Source organism: Mobula hypostoma, chromosome 16 (genome assembly GCF_963921235.1).
Source record: "Mobula hypostoma chromosome 16, sMobHyp1.1, whole genome shotgun sequence".
Taxonomy (NCBI): Eukaryota; Metazoa; Chordata; class Chondrichthyes; order Myliobatiformes; family Myliobatidae; genus Mobula; species Mobula hypostoma.
In genome coordinates this window covers 31,237,928-31,249,953 of record NC_086112.1, presented here as the reverse complement: position 1 = coordinate 31,249,953, position 12,026 = coordinate 31,237,928, and the positions used below count along the sequence as shown (strand labels likewise).

General features: G+C 41.2%; 1 protein-coding gene across 1 annotated transcript in view; it reads right to left on the bottom strand.

Annotated features, from left to right (window-relative positions):
• The window catches only part of snx2 (sorting nexin 2), a 56,025-nt gene extending 48,599 nt beyond the window's left edge, over window positions 1–7,426 (bottom strand). Inside the window, exons 1-3 of the mRNA XM_063068714.1 lie at window positions 7,272–7,426; window positions 5,606–5,720; window positions 321–478 (exon numbers count right to left, since the gene is read on the bottom strand). Of these exons, the coding sequence (XP_062924784.1) occupies window positions 321–478; window positions 5,606–5,720; window positions 7,272–7,391 (393 nt within the window). The 5' untranslated portion in view covers window positions 7,392–7,426. The remainder of the gene's footprint in view (window positions 1–320; window positions 479–5,605; window positions 5,721–7,271) is intronic.
• Window positions 7,427–12,026: the final 4,600 nt, after the last annotated feature.

The window sequence follows — 12,026 nt, the reverse complement described above, 5'->3', positions numbered from 1 at the left end:
GATACAATTGATAATGTAAGTAATGAAACAGCTTATGTCTAACTTTCCAATCGGACTGGCAAAGGCTACACAATGTTAGAGTAGACACCCTATAACAGTTTGAACCCAAAGCTCTCATTGTTCTCCTGCCAATACTTAAATTTACTAGGAAAATGGATTAATCTTACAAGCTGTTCTACTGCAGTCAAACAATTGTTACTGTAACATCAACACATTAATAAATTAGACTATAAAGTGTGCTGATAATGGAGAGAGTCTAAAATATTGTATTAAAATTTGCTTTACAACCTCCACACTTATGTTAAGAAATATATACACACCTCCTCCTTGGATCTTTCGAACATCTTTGGATTAGGCATTTTTAGTTCAGCTCGTGGTTCAATGAGTGTCGGAGATACAGGGGTAATAGCAGGAGTTGGTTCTGGAGAAAGCAGGTAATCCTTTTCAGGACTGTCAAGTGAAACCTCTTCTGTGGCCTCTGGAAAGCAATAAAGAAAGAGGCAAAACTTACTACAAATATCACTGCCTACGTAATCGATAAGAAATATCCATAGCAAAGGTAAGTACGAAAACCCTTTCCTAAAGCACAGTTTCAATAAAGTCCACATCATAAACAATTGCAAAATAGAGTGCTACACTAAAACTCACTGCAATTAATGTCTGCATAGACTAAATTGAAACAATAGTAAAAATTTGGTGAATTATTTGTACTATCACAGTAGATTTATATACAGTATTAAAAACATATTAAAAAAGGTAGCCACATCCACCTCTAGACTCCAGTAATCCAGTTTCAGTTTAAATAATTTTACTTGGAGGTCCATTTATCAAGTTGCAAAACATGAATAAATCTCTCAAGTTTGTATACAAGAAAGAAAAGTAAATACAGGTATCCAACATGCAGAACTTAATGAGCCATGATCAACTACGTCATCAAGACTCAAGGTGCAATTCTAAGGAAATAAGCAACGCAGTATGGATGCACTGAGCATAAAGCATGTACACACTGGTATCTGGGGGAAATACACAAAGAGCATTTTGCACAAATTTATATCTGAAATTGCTTATATCCAAAAATTCCAATTTTTATGAGCTTGAAATCGTTAACCTTGATTCCACTAAACCAGTAGACTGCAGAATATTCACATTTGCTCCGTCAATCCAAGGAACAAAATCTGCAATAACTATATTAAATTTCCATGGGCAACTTCAATTTAATAACTCTTTTCATTGAGATTTCCCTTTATCTATACTTCTTTCCATAAAAATCAATAAAACAGCATTCAGATTTCTACATCGATCACCTAAAGCTGTATTTGACTGTTCAATCACCAAATATTCCTCAAAGTACAGTACACAGTGGATTCGTCCATTGGTTAATTGGGGCAACTCAAAGAAGAAAAACTAATCAAGAAAATAGCCAGGATTCCCTTTGTTTATCTGAGACATATGCTGCTTAATTGAGACAGGAAACTGTTGCTGCACGGTTTCTAACTAGTGTCAGTTGTGTGAACTTGTGTAACCATTAGTCACTACACCATGCTTAAAGCAGTTTTTACAATAGCGTCAGTTGCGTGTGTTTGAGTTCAAATGACAGTGATTTTTGTCACTGACAGCCAGCGAGAAATATACAATAAGACAATTTAGGGTTGTTTTGCTCACTGCAGTTTCAAGCATTCAGGCTTCGAGATGCCAGAAGCAGCCAGGATTGAAAATGAAAATGACACTGCTTCAACAAATTAGGAAATATGAAGCATTTAAAAGATATTGACAATCATCTTGAATATAACAAAAATGAAGATTCGGAAAATGTAATCATCAAAAGCATTGTATGAAGCTGGTTCATTATCTGCACTAGGCATCTGTGCCAATTTTGTCTAATTACAGTTAGTCAAAGAACATGACAGCATGTTGGTTTCCCATCATATTCAATGATGAAAGTGAAACGTGCGCAGCAGAGCTTTTAAAGTGGAAAAGCTGTTGCACTCTGTCAATCTCAGAAGTCTGAGTCTAGTGGTACAGTTGTCACAAACTGGGGTCTTCCTTGGTTGCAATGAATTACCATGATTTCTTCTGTGCCTTATCACGTCCTTCGTTCACTAATCTCATCCGCCCAGTCTGCTGGAGCTAGCACAGGCATGTCCCTTATTTCACCAGGGTGTAAGGCCCACCAGCTACCCTCACCTGGTTTAGCCTGCCTGTCAAAGCAGTGTAACAAGTTATGGTCACTGTTGCGTGCAAACAGCTACTTGGAGCCACAGGTGAGAGCTGAGTGTTTGGTGGGGATCAAAGGTGAGTGAGCTGCCCCAGAATGGACACAAGCCCTTCACTACATGTGCTACACCTCCCTGGACATCCTGTACACTGGTTAAACTCCTCTGTTGATGTATATTAGCTCTTAATATTTTTACAGTACTGTGGTAGCATTGTAGTTTTCTAATTTGTTCTGTATTTCATCTGAATACATAATTTGTTACTCAGTTAAACAGAAGTTTGTCTTTTTTATCTATTCCTACGAGACTTTGGCTAATTGGGGCAACCACTTAATTGGGCCAAAATGTACTGGACCTGATGTGTCCCAATTAACAGGAATCCACTATCTGAATGTGTGTAAATGTTGTTTATGTCTGAATTCTATTTCTGCATGAGAACGCAATGGACTTCCAAAAATGATTCCCTTAGTTGATTTGCAATATTCCACATGAAAACCTACAACTTTGAGGGTAATCTTATATTAAATTATTAACTGAATAAAATATATAAACTGATCTTGTGCTTAGTAAAACCAAGGCCAACTCAAAAATGATAGTCAATTCAACTTACAAGATGATCATATGGAATAGCAGTTAATACAAACAGCAAGTGGGTATATTACGTTACTCTAATTTAAAGAGGTCCCAAATAGATTTTCTCTAACTGAAATGTTCCTTCATAATTTGATTACCTGAAGCATAAAACAGGAAATGGAAGTAGAGATTCAGAATCTGCTGAGCCTATACTGACAAGTTTCGTAATACAATGAGCTCCTGAAACATTAAAATCATATCACTGCTGCTGTATCCCACTAAATTACCACTGAATACTGGCTAACAGCATCCAAAATAAATAAAAACTTACAAAACTACTGATGGGTATTTGAATATGTAGGAATAAAACATTTACTTCTTACTTTCCCTATCTTAATATGCTAAAACCCTACCCACCTCCCTTCCACAATCACTCCATTTTACTTCAGCTCCATTCACCTTCTTCCCCCTCCCTCCATCCCACCCGACACTTTCTGTGAAGAAATTTGGAAAAACAGAAGGTTAGGAAAGTTGCAAGCCCTGATGGTGTCTCACCTGGTCCTGGACTGCTTCAAAGTTGCTACAATCATTCCCGTTCCCAAGACAGACAAACTCACTGAACTTAATGTTTATAGGCTAGTGACTCTGACTTCAGTAGTACAAAAACCTTAGGCTGATGATGCCCTATGTAAAGTCCATTACTGAACATCTTCTTGGCCTATAATAGTTTGTTTATAGAGCAAACTGCTCAGTTGAGGAAGCAGTTAACTTGTGTCGTCATTACATTCTCCAGCATTTGGACTCCCCCAAAACTTAGTGAGGATCTTGTTTGTGGATGTTAGCTCCACCTTCAACACTATTGTCCCAGAATTGCTCTACAGAAAGTTAACCCAGCCAGCCGTACCCTACAGTATCTGCTAGTGGATTATGAACTTCTGGACAGGAAGGAAGCAATATGTAAACAGGGCTACTACTTTTCAGATCCAATTTCTATAAGCACAGGCTCTCCCCAGGGCTGTGCTCATTCCCCCTCCTGTTCTCACTTTATACAAATGACCAGTTCCACAGATAAATCCTAAAGTTCACAGATAACATGACTAAGAGCCTCTTGGATAGGTACATGGAGCTTAGAGAAATAGAGGGCTTTGCACTAGGGAAATTCTAGGCAGTTTCTAGAGGAGTTTCTAGAGGTTGGCACAGCATTGTGGGCCAAAGGGCCTGTAATGTGCTGTAGATTGCTATGTTCTATAGTTGGTCTTAAATCTAATAATGACGTGACCTGCTATCAAAAGAGGCAGACCATCTTGCAGTATGGTGCGCTTGTAACAATGTGACACTTACTGCTATCACGACAATGGAAATGAGGATTGACTTCCACCTACAATCCCCTACCTGTCCTCCCTCCTTCGAGATTAAGGGTCAGGCTGTGTCTGTGGTCAAGTCATTCAAATTCCTGGGGGCTACCATTACCAATACATTCAAGTAGGACAAGCACATTATGCTCATCACTAGGAAAGCCCAGCAGATTGTACTTCCTATGCCAGCTTTGAAAGCTTAACATTTCAGGGCGTATCCTGATGAATTTGTACTCAACCATCATTGAGAGGGTTGACCAGCTCTAGCACATTTGGTTTCCCACTACCTCCTCCTTCTCCAAGTCCAGGTTGCAGTAAGTGGTCCAGTAAGAAGATTATTGGCTGTCAGCTAATGACATTAAAAGACCGGTACATCACCAGAGTGCAGAAAAGAGCTCAAAAAAATTTCTGCTGACTGCACCGACCCTAGCAGTGACCAATTCACCACACTGCCATCAGGGAGATGCTACATGTTCATCATCACCAACCAGGACTACACATCATCTCCGAAACTTCTTTCTTGTAGCTATCCATCTTCTCAACCAAACTCATCAGGTGTAATACTCTAACTGTCCCTGCACAACATCTGTTAAATGGTCTTCCCTGCTCTCCTTGTTCTGTTGATAATTATTGATTTAAGTTTGGTTATTGGTCACATGCACATGCCACCCTTCTGCTATTGTTGATTCTCATGGCTGTTTACACCACTGTCTTGTAAATTGTTAGTTGCTATCATGTTGTTTGTTATGGTACTGTCCTGTGTTTCATGCTTGACACTGAAACACAATCAGTTCCGGTACTTTTCACATACTGACAATAAATTGATTCTGAACTGTGAAATCAGGTATAAAGTGATGTTCAGGACAAAATCTTCAACATTTGGATTCGAGTCTGAACAGTGGTTATCCATTACTAAAGGTTCTTCTAGAAATGATTCTGTGCATCCTCAACCAATCTCCTACTGCCCTTAATAAACCTGAAAGCTATACAATTCTCATGTCCTAACCCATGAAGCCACCTATTAACTACTATCCCTGCTGATCCCTCCAGTTCCTAATTAAGCAAAACCTCAATTCTGCTTTACAAAAAAAAAAATCCCATTTGGTTTCACCCTCTCCGATATTATGGCTACAATCCTCATTATGTTCCTCCAATTCATGTTTAACAGCATAATAATAACCAACTATGTAACTTCACATCTCTAAAAACTATCCCTCTCAAACACAACTCTCCCAATATGACTAATCTGTAACATAGCTTTTGCTCTTTGTCCCAAGCTGAAAGGCACTACAAATATAATTTTTGCTCCCAACTTGATATTTACTCAAGTCAATTAAATTCTGTACTTCAAGCCTTCAACAATAACCTGAGGAGGAAGCTGCACCAAAAAATGGAACTTGAACAGGAAACAAGAACCAGTAGACCTGCCTAAAATCAAAGTTTAAAAAATTGCAGCATCCTTACCAGCAAACAGGTCTTCATGGTCATCATCTAGTAAAGCATCAGATTTGGGACCATTTGACTTCACACTTATATCTTCAGTTGGAAGACTAGCAGGATCAGGTGAAGAAGGACTAGACTGAAAGAACAGCAAACAAGCATGTTTAGTCTGTTGATTAGAAATGAAGACTTCAGGTAAACAAATCAGATTAAAGACTTCATTGGATGAGTACAAAGGTAGTCAGCCAATTATGGTTTATTCATATTACCATTATCTTTCCTGGCCTATTATCATACAGAGCAATGTGTGAAATACTTGAAAAAAATCTTTTACACATTTTAAGTTTAGCATTTTTGCTAAGTGTACGATGCTGTCTTGTTTGCTTAACAGCTTTTACCAATTCAGAAACAATTCAAATAGAGATGTGCAGGAAAATTTCACAATGTTTACAAGCACTTAGGATGGAGATCAACTTTCATGTGTTAACATTTTAATGGGTTCTAATGTGACAAAACCCACATAGGAACAGTAGATTCCATGGGCAGTTTCAGCATTTGCATTCTATTAGCTCTTTATTCTAAGCATCGTGCTCAACACATACCAGTGATTTCCGTATTTTCCATCTAATTCCTGCCGCTGCCTGTAACAAGTTTGTTCTACATTCTCCCCTGACCTTGTGGGTTTCCTCAGGGTGTTCTGGTTTCCTCCCACAACCCAAAGACGTACTGGTTAGTAGGTTGATTGGTCATTGTAAATTGTCCTGTGATTAGACTAGGATTAAATTGGGGAAATTGCAGGGCAGCATAGCTCAAAGGGTCAGAAGGGCATTCTATCTCAATAAACATATACTGTACATAAATCTCAAGTATGCTTCCAAAATTCAGTTCTGTCCAAAACTTTAAGTATATAAGTAGCTAAAGACAGGACTGCCTTAGAAATGGGCCCTGATCAATCCACTAGCTTTGATCAATTTGAAATTTCAATTTTGCAACATGACTACTTAAAAACTACAAACGCTGAACTTTGAAATGGTGGCAAATTAGTTTTTAAACTTGACATGTTTCCCACATCCCCTCAGAACATTCAAATTTCTTCAGCTGCCAATTTCTTTGAACACACAATTCCGCAGGATTTCATATCAAAACTGTATTCAAAAGGATTTTTGTTGGACACCATCTAATGTGTTGTCGATTTACAGCAAATTGCAGGAATACACCAAATAATTTGTAAACGCATCATTTTTCAACTAAATCACGTAACACATTAGCATTCCAATCTAATGAATTAATAGTGCTGAATTTTACATTAACTGTTGTCTTTAGTAAGTGATTAGAGATTTATCTTCCTCGTCGGCAAAAAACAAACCCTAGACCATCCGTCATGCGCAATTTGCTCAGGATAACTTCATTACGTTCACTTTTTTTTGGAAAAGGGTGTTTTTTCTTGTGGATAATCTAATGGAAGCGGCGCGATTAACAATCCGCCTCCGCTCAGCAGCGCTGTGCCATCCACAACGACACATCATCGACAAATACAACACAAGAGGAGTCAAGTCCAGCGAGACTCTGTGAAACACAGGCGAGTCCCCGAGAGAGAGAAAAATGAAAAAAATACACAGCGGCGTCCCGGGTCGGGCCAAGCCGTGGCATGTCCCTCAACCCTGCCCACCGCCCCCGCGCAGGCATTCACCTCCAAGGTGCTGGTGGTGCTGACGAAGAGATCCTCGCTGCCCTCCACCTCTCTGAACTCGGCATCCTCTTCCTCTAGATCCCCGTCTCCAAACGGCGGAGGCTCTCTCTCGGCCGCCATCTTCTCTGTCACGATCGTACCGACAAGTCATATGACCGCCCCCACACCCGTGACCCACGTCCGCCCCGCCCTCGGCTCGCGCGCGCGACGTAGCTCGCCCTGACATCACGCCGTGCAGTCGTTTTCGCCGGCGCCGCCGGTCCACGTGATTAGTGGCTGAGGGGCAGCGTCTGGTGTTGCTGGGAGTTTGCGGCTGTGATGCCTACCATCCCACTGTGGTCAGCAGTGCAACCAACGAAACATACCCCTGCGTGAAGGGATTGTCAACCTGGGTGGATGCTTTTTTCATCGTTCATTGTTTCCCAGAAGATGCATACATCAGGATGCTCTTTATCCACTACAGTTCAGCATTCAATACCATCATCCCCTCCAAACTAATCACTAAGCTCTAAGACGTTGGCATCCTTTTGCAATTGGATCCTCCATTTCCTCACCTGCAGACCCCCGTTTGGATAGGCAACCACAATCTATCGGCACAGGTGCACCACAGGGCTGTGTGCTTAGCCCCCTGCTCTGCTTGCTTTACACTTATGACTGTGTGGCCAAGCACCGCTCCAATACCATATTCAAGTTTGCTAACGACACCACTGTTGCTGGCCAAACCAAAGGTGGTGACAAATCACCATAAAGGAGGGAGACTGAAAATCTGGCCAGGTGGTGTCATAACAGCAACTTCTCACTCAATGTCAACAAGAACAAGGAGTTGATTATTAACTTCAGGAGGAGGAAACCAGAGGTCCATGAATCAGTCCTAGTCGGAAGATCACAGATAAAGAGGGGCAGCAACTTTAAAATCCTTGGTGTATTATTTTGGAGGACCTGACCTCAGCCTAACACATAAGTGCATTGCGAAGAAAGCATAGATTCTACTTCCTTAGGAGTTTGGGAAGGTTCAGCATGATATCTAAAACTTTGACAAACTTCTATACGGTAGACGTGTAGTGGAGAATATATTGACCACCAATGCCCTTAAATGGAAAATCCTATAAAAAGTAGTGGATTTGACCCAATCCGTCATGGGTAAAGACCTCCCCACTATTGAGCACATCTACACAAAATGTTGCCGCAGGAAAGCATCCATCATCAGGGACCCCTCCACCACCCAGGACATGCTCTCTTCTTGTTGGTGCAATCAGGAAGAAGGTAGAATAGCATCAGGACTCGTATCACCAGGTTCAGGAGCAGTTATCACCCTTCAACCTTCAGGATCTTGACTCAAAGGGAATAACTTCACTCAACTTCGCTTGCCCCATCACCGAAATGTTCCCACAACCTACGGACTCACTTTCAAGGACTCTTCTTCTCATGTTCTCAATATTTATTGCTTATTTATTTAATAATATTATTTTTTCTTTCTTTTTGTCTTTGCACACTGATTGAACGCCCAAGTTGGTGCGGTCTTTCATTGAATCTATAATGGTTATTATTTTGTTATGGATTTATTGTGTAAACCTGAAAAAATGTATCTCAGGGTTGTTTATAGTGACATATATGTACTTTGTTATAAATTTAGTTTGAACTTCAACAGGCTAGAGCCGGTCAGACCCACATGGACAATGGCAAAATTGGTTTTTCATGTTGGGTTCATTAATATCTAAATCTATCTTTTAATGCCCTGAGTTGAACTTTATCCATAAAACTTTTTAATGTCACAAGTTGAGGTTCTGAAACTATAAGCAGCACAAAATAGTAAGAACCATTGAAAATCTGTTGACGTGAAATACGAATTCTGCTGCCTGACCTGAGTACTTTCAGTGCTTTTTTAATAAAGAGCATAAAAAGATGCTCTTTTAATGGCCAGAGGGTGTAGAGACTTTGGAGAGGGTGCAGAAGTTGTTCACCAGAATGTTGCTTCGACTGTAGTGTATTAGCAGTAAGGAGAGATTGGACAAAGTTGGATTTTTTTTCTTAGAACATCAGAGGCTAAAGGAGGAAGGGGAACTTAATTCACAACAGCACAATGGGAGGTGTCTGAACATAATATTGGAGGAAGTGGTAGAAGCAGATTGCATTAGCAACATTTTGGAGACATTTAGGCACACACACATAAACAGGCAGTAAACAAAGGGATATGGACCATATGTAGGCAAATATGAATAACTTAAAATGAATCACGGACAGCGCAGACCTGGTGGGCCAGAAGGTCTGTGCCTATGCTATCCTTCTCTATGCTCTAAAAAATACAGACATCCCACCTCTCCCGGAAGTTCCGGGAGTCTCCCGCATATTAATAGTGGCTCCCTGATGCCCGCAAATTATATAAAATATCACGGAAATCAATTTTTTGAGAGCGAGAGAGACAAAGCAAGAGAAAGCGCGAGAGCGAGCACGAAAGAGAGCGAGAGCAAGCAAGCGAGAGCGCGTGAGAGAGAAAGCGAGAGCGCGTGAGAGAGCGAGGGCGACCACGAGAGAGAGAGAGCAAGCGAGCGAGAGTGCGCCACGGCAGAGTGTTCCAAAAAATATATAAAACGTACGTCACCCCAGACTACACTAAAGTGTACCCCTGCCTAATACGGTCAAAAATAACGACAGTGTTGCTCACTGCGCTGTTTGCAACAGTGACTTTTCTATTGCCCATGGTGGGTTAAGACTGTAAAAGACATGTTGAGGTGAGTTTAACAGGTGTCATTCATTCATTAGCATAGCTAACGTTATTTAAACTAGCTGGCCAGCTGCTCAGGAGCTACTCTGTTGCAGACATCCCACCTCTTCCGGAAGTTCCGGAATTCTCCCGCAAATTGATGGTCCTACCTCCCTGAAATGAGTTTTTGCAGGGTGGGATGTCTGAAAATATTATATAATATGCACTCAGCACAGGAGTGGAACTTGGTGTGGTCTTCTGCTGCTGCAGCCCATCAACTTGGAGGTTCAGCATGCTGTGCATTCAGAGATGCTCTTCTCCACACCACTATTGTATCATCAGTTATTTGAGTTACTGTCGCCTTCCTGCCAGCTTCATTTAGTCTGGCCTCTTTCATTAACAAATTGTTTTTGCCTACAGAACTGCTGCTCACTGGATGTTTTTTTTTGTTTCTCGCTCCATTCTCTGTAAACTCCAGACACTTCTGCATGAAAATCCTGGGAGATCAGCTGTTTCTGAGCTACTCAAACCACCCCTGGTCCGGCACCAAAAATCATTCCACAGTCAAAATCACTTTTAATCCTGATGGTTGGTCTCAACAGAATCAAACCTCTTGACTGTGCCTGCATGATTTGAGTTGCTGCCACATGATTGGCTGATTATAGACGTACCTAATAAAGTGGCCACTGAGTGTCTAATGTTTCCCAGCAACATATCCTCAGCATCACGAATGCCTAGAAAAGATGCTAACGTATGGATAATTATTAACCAAAGGTGCATTATGTACATATAGCTTCCATCCCATCATTTGCATTTGCCATCTGATCTCCCTACCCAAATTAAAATTGAGGAAATTCAACTAAACCTCAGCCATGGACTATTTCAAACCTGGCTGCAAAAGGGAGGAGGGTTGGGCATGGGACTAGCCACCAAAGACCTCATCCCTGATAGAGGAAGAAAGACTGGCCAGGACAGAGGACTTTGGCGAACTGCTGTCAGTGGCCAATGCTCCAGTAGGGGTGATGATCTTAAACAAATCCTCATCAATCAACAAAGGCTTTACCAGGGTGATTAATGTGATGCAGCATTTGTTCTATGAGAAGATAAATAGATTAAGGATAGTCTCTTGGATTTAGAGTAATAAAGAGTCATCTAATTGAAATACAGTGAATTCCAGTTAATTGGGACACTTCGGGACCAGCATTAGGCCCAACTAAGCTGCTGTCCCAATTAGCTGGTTTCATGAAAGTAGTTAAAATGTATAAAAATGACAAACTACTGGTTAACTGAGTAACAAATTATGAATTTAAATGAACAAATTAGAACACTATCAATACCACTGCAGTACTATACAATGTGCTTTTGTTCTGCAGTCCCCTCACCAGGCTCTTGTCGAAACTTGGCTCGTTAGCCGGCCCTGCTCACAGCCACAGGACTCAGCAGTGAGAAGGCCACCTTTCAGGAACAATAAGCGTCTAAGGTCAGTATGATTTCGGGTTCAACCAAACAGGAACATTGTGATGTTCTGATTAAAGAAACCACGATTTGAGCAAATGCTGTGTATGTACTGCCCATGCACAATTGTCGGTCGGCAAGAAATAACAAACCATACACAACAAAAGATTATAAACAAAGTATATTTACAAACTTAAGCTTTATCAAACAGTCAGTAGGAAAAAGAAAAGGGCCCATTACAGCAAACCAGTCTAAATGTGCACATTGTTGGAGCTCATCCTGAAGTTGTCTTTTTACTCACTCACTGCATCTCGGGTCTGTGTGAAAACGCATACCACATTCTGAACTTCACTCAACATCCATCTTGAACAAACAGGCTCACTCTCTCTGAAGTATTGGCCCCTCCTCCGTGGAGCCATTCATCTGCACATGGCACCTTGTGTGATGGGACGCTGCTTCCCATGGCATCCTCAACTACCTGCCCTCCTGTCCTCTCCACAGCTCCCTCCCGCCAAAAAGACCACAGACTCCACCAGTGTCCGCCGCAAATCTCACTCCACCCAGCTTTCTCTAGAACCTTCTCCCAGTTCCTCCATCCT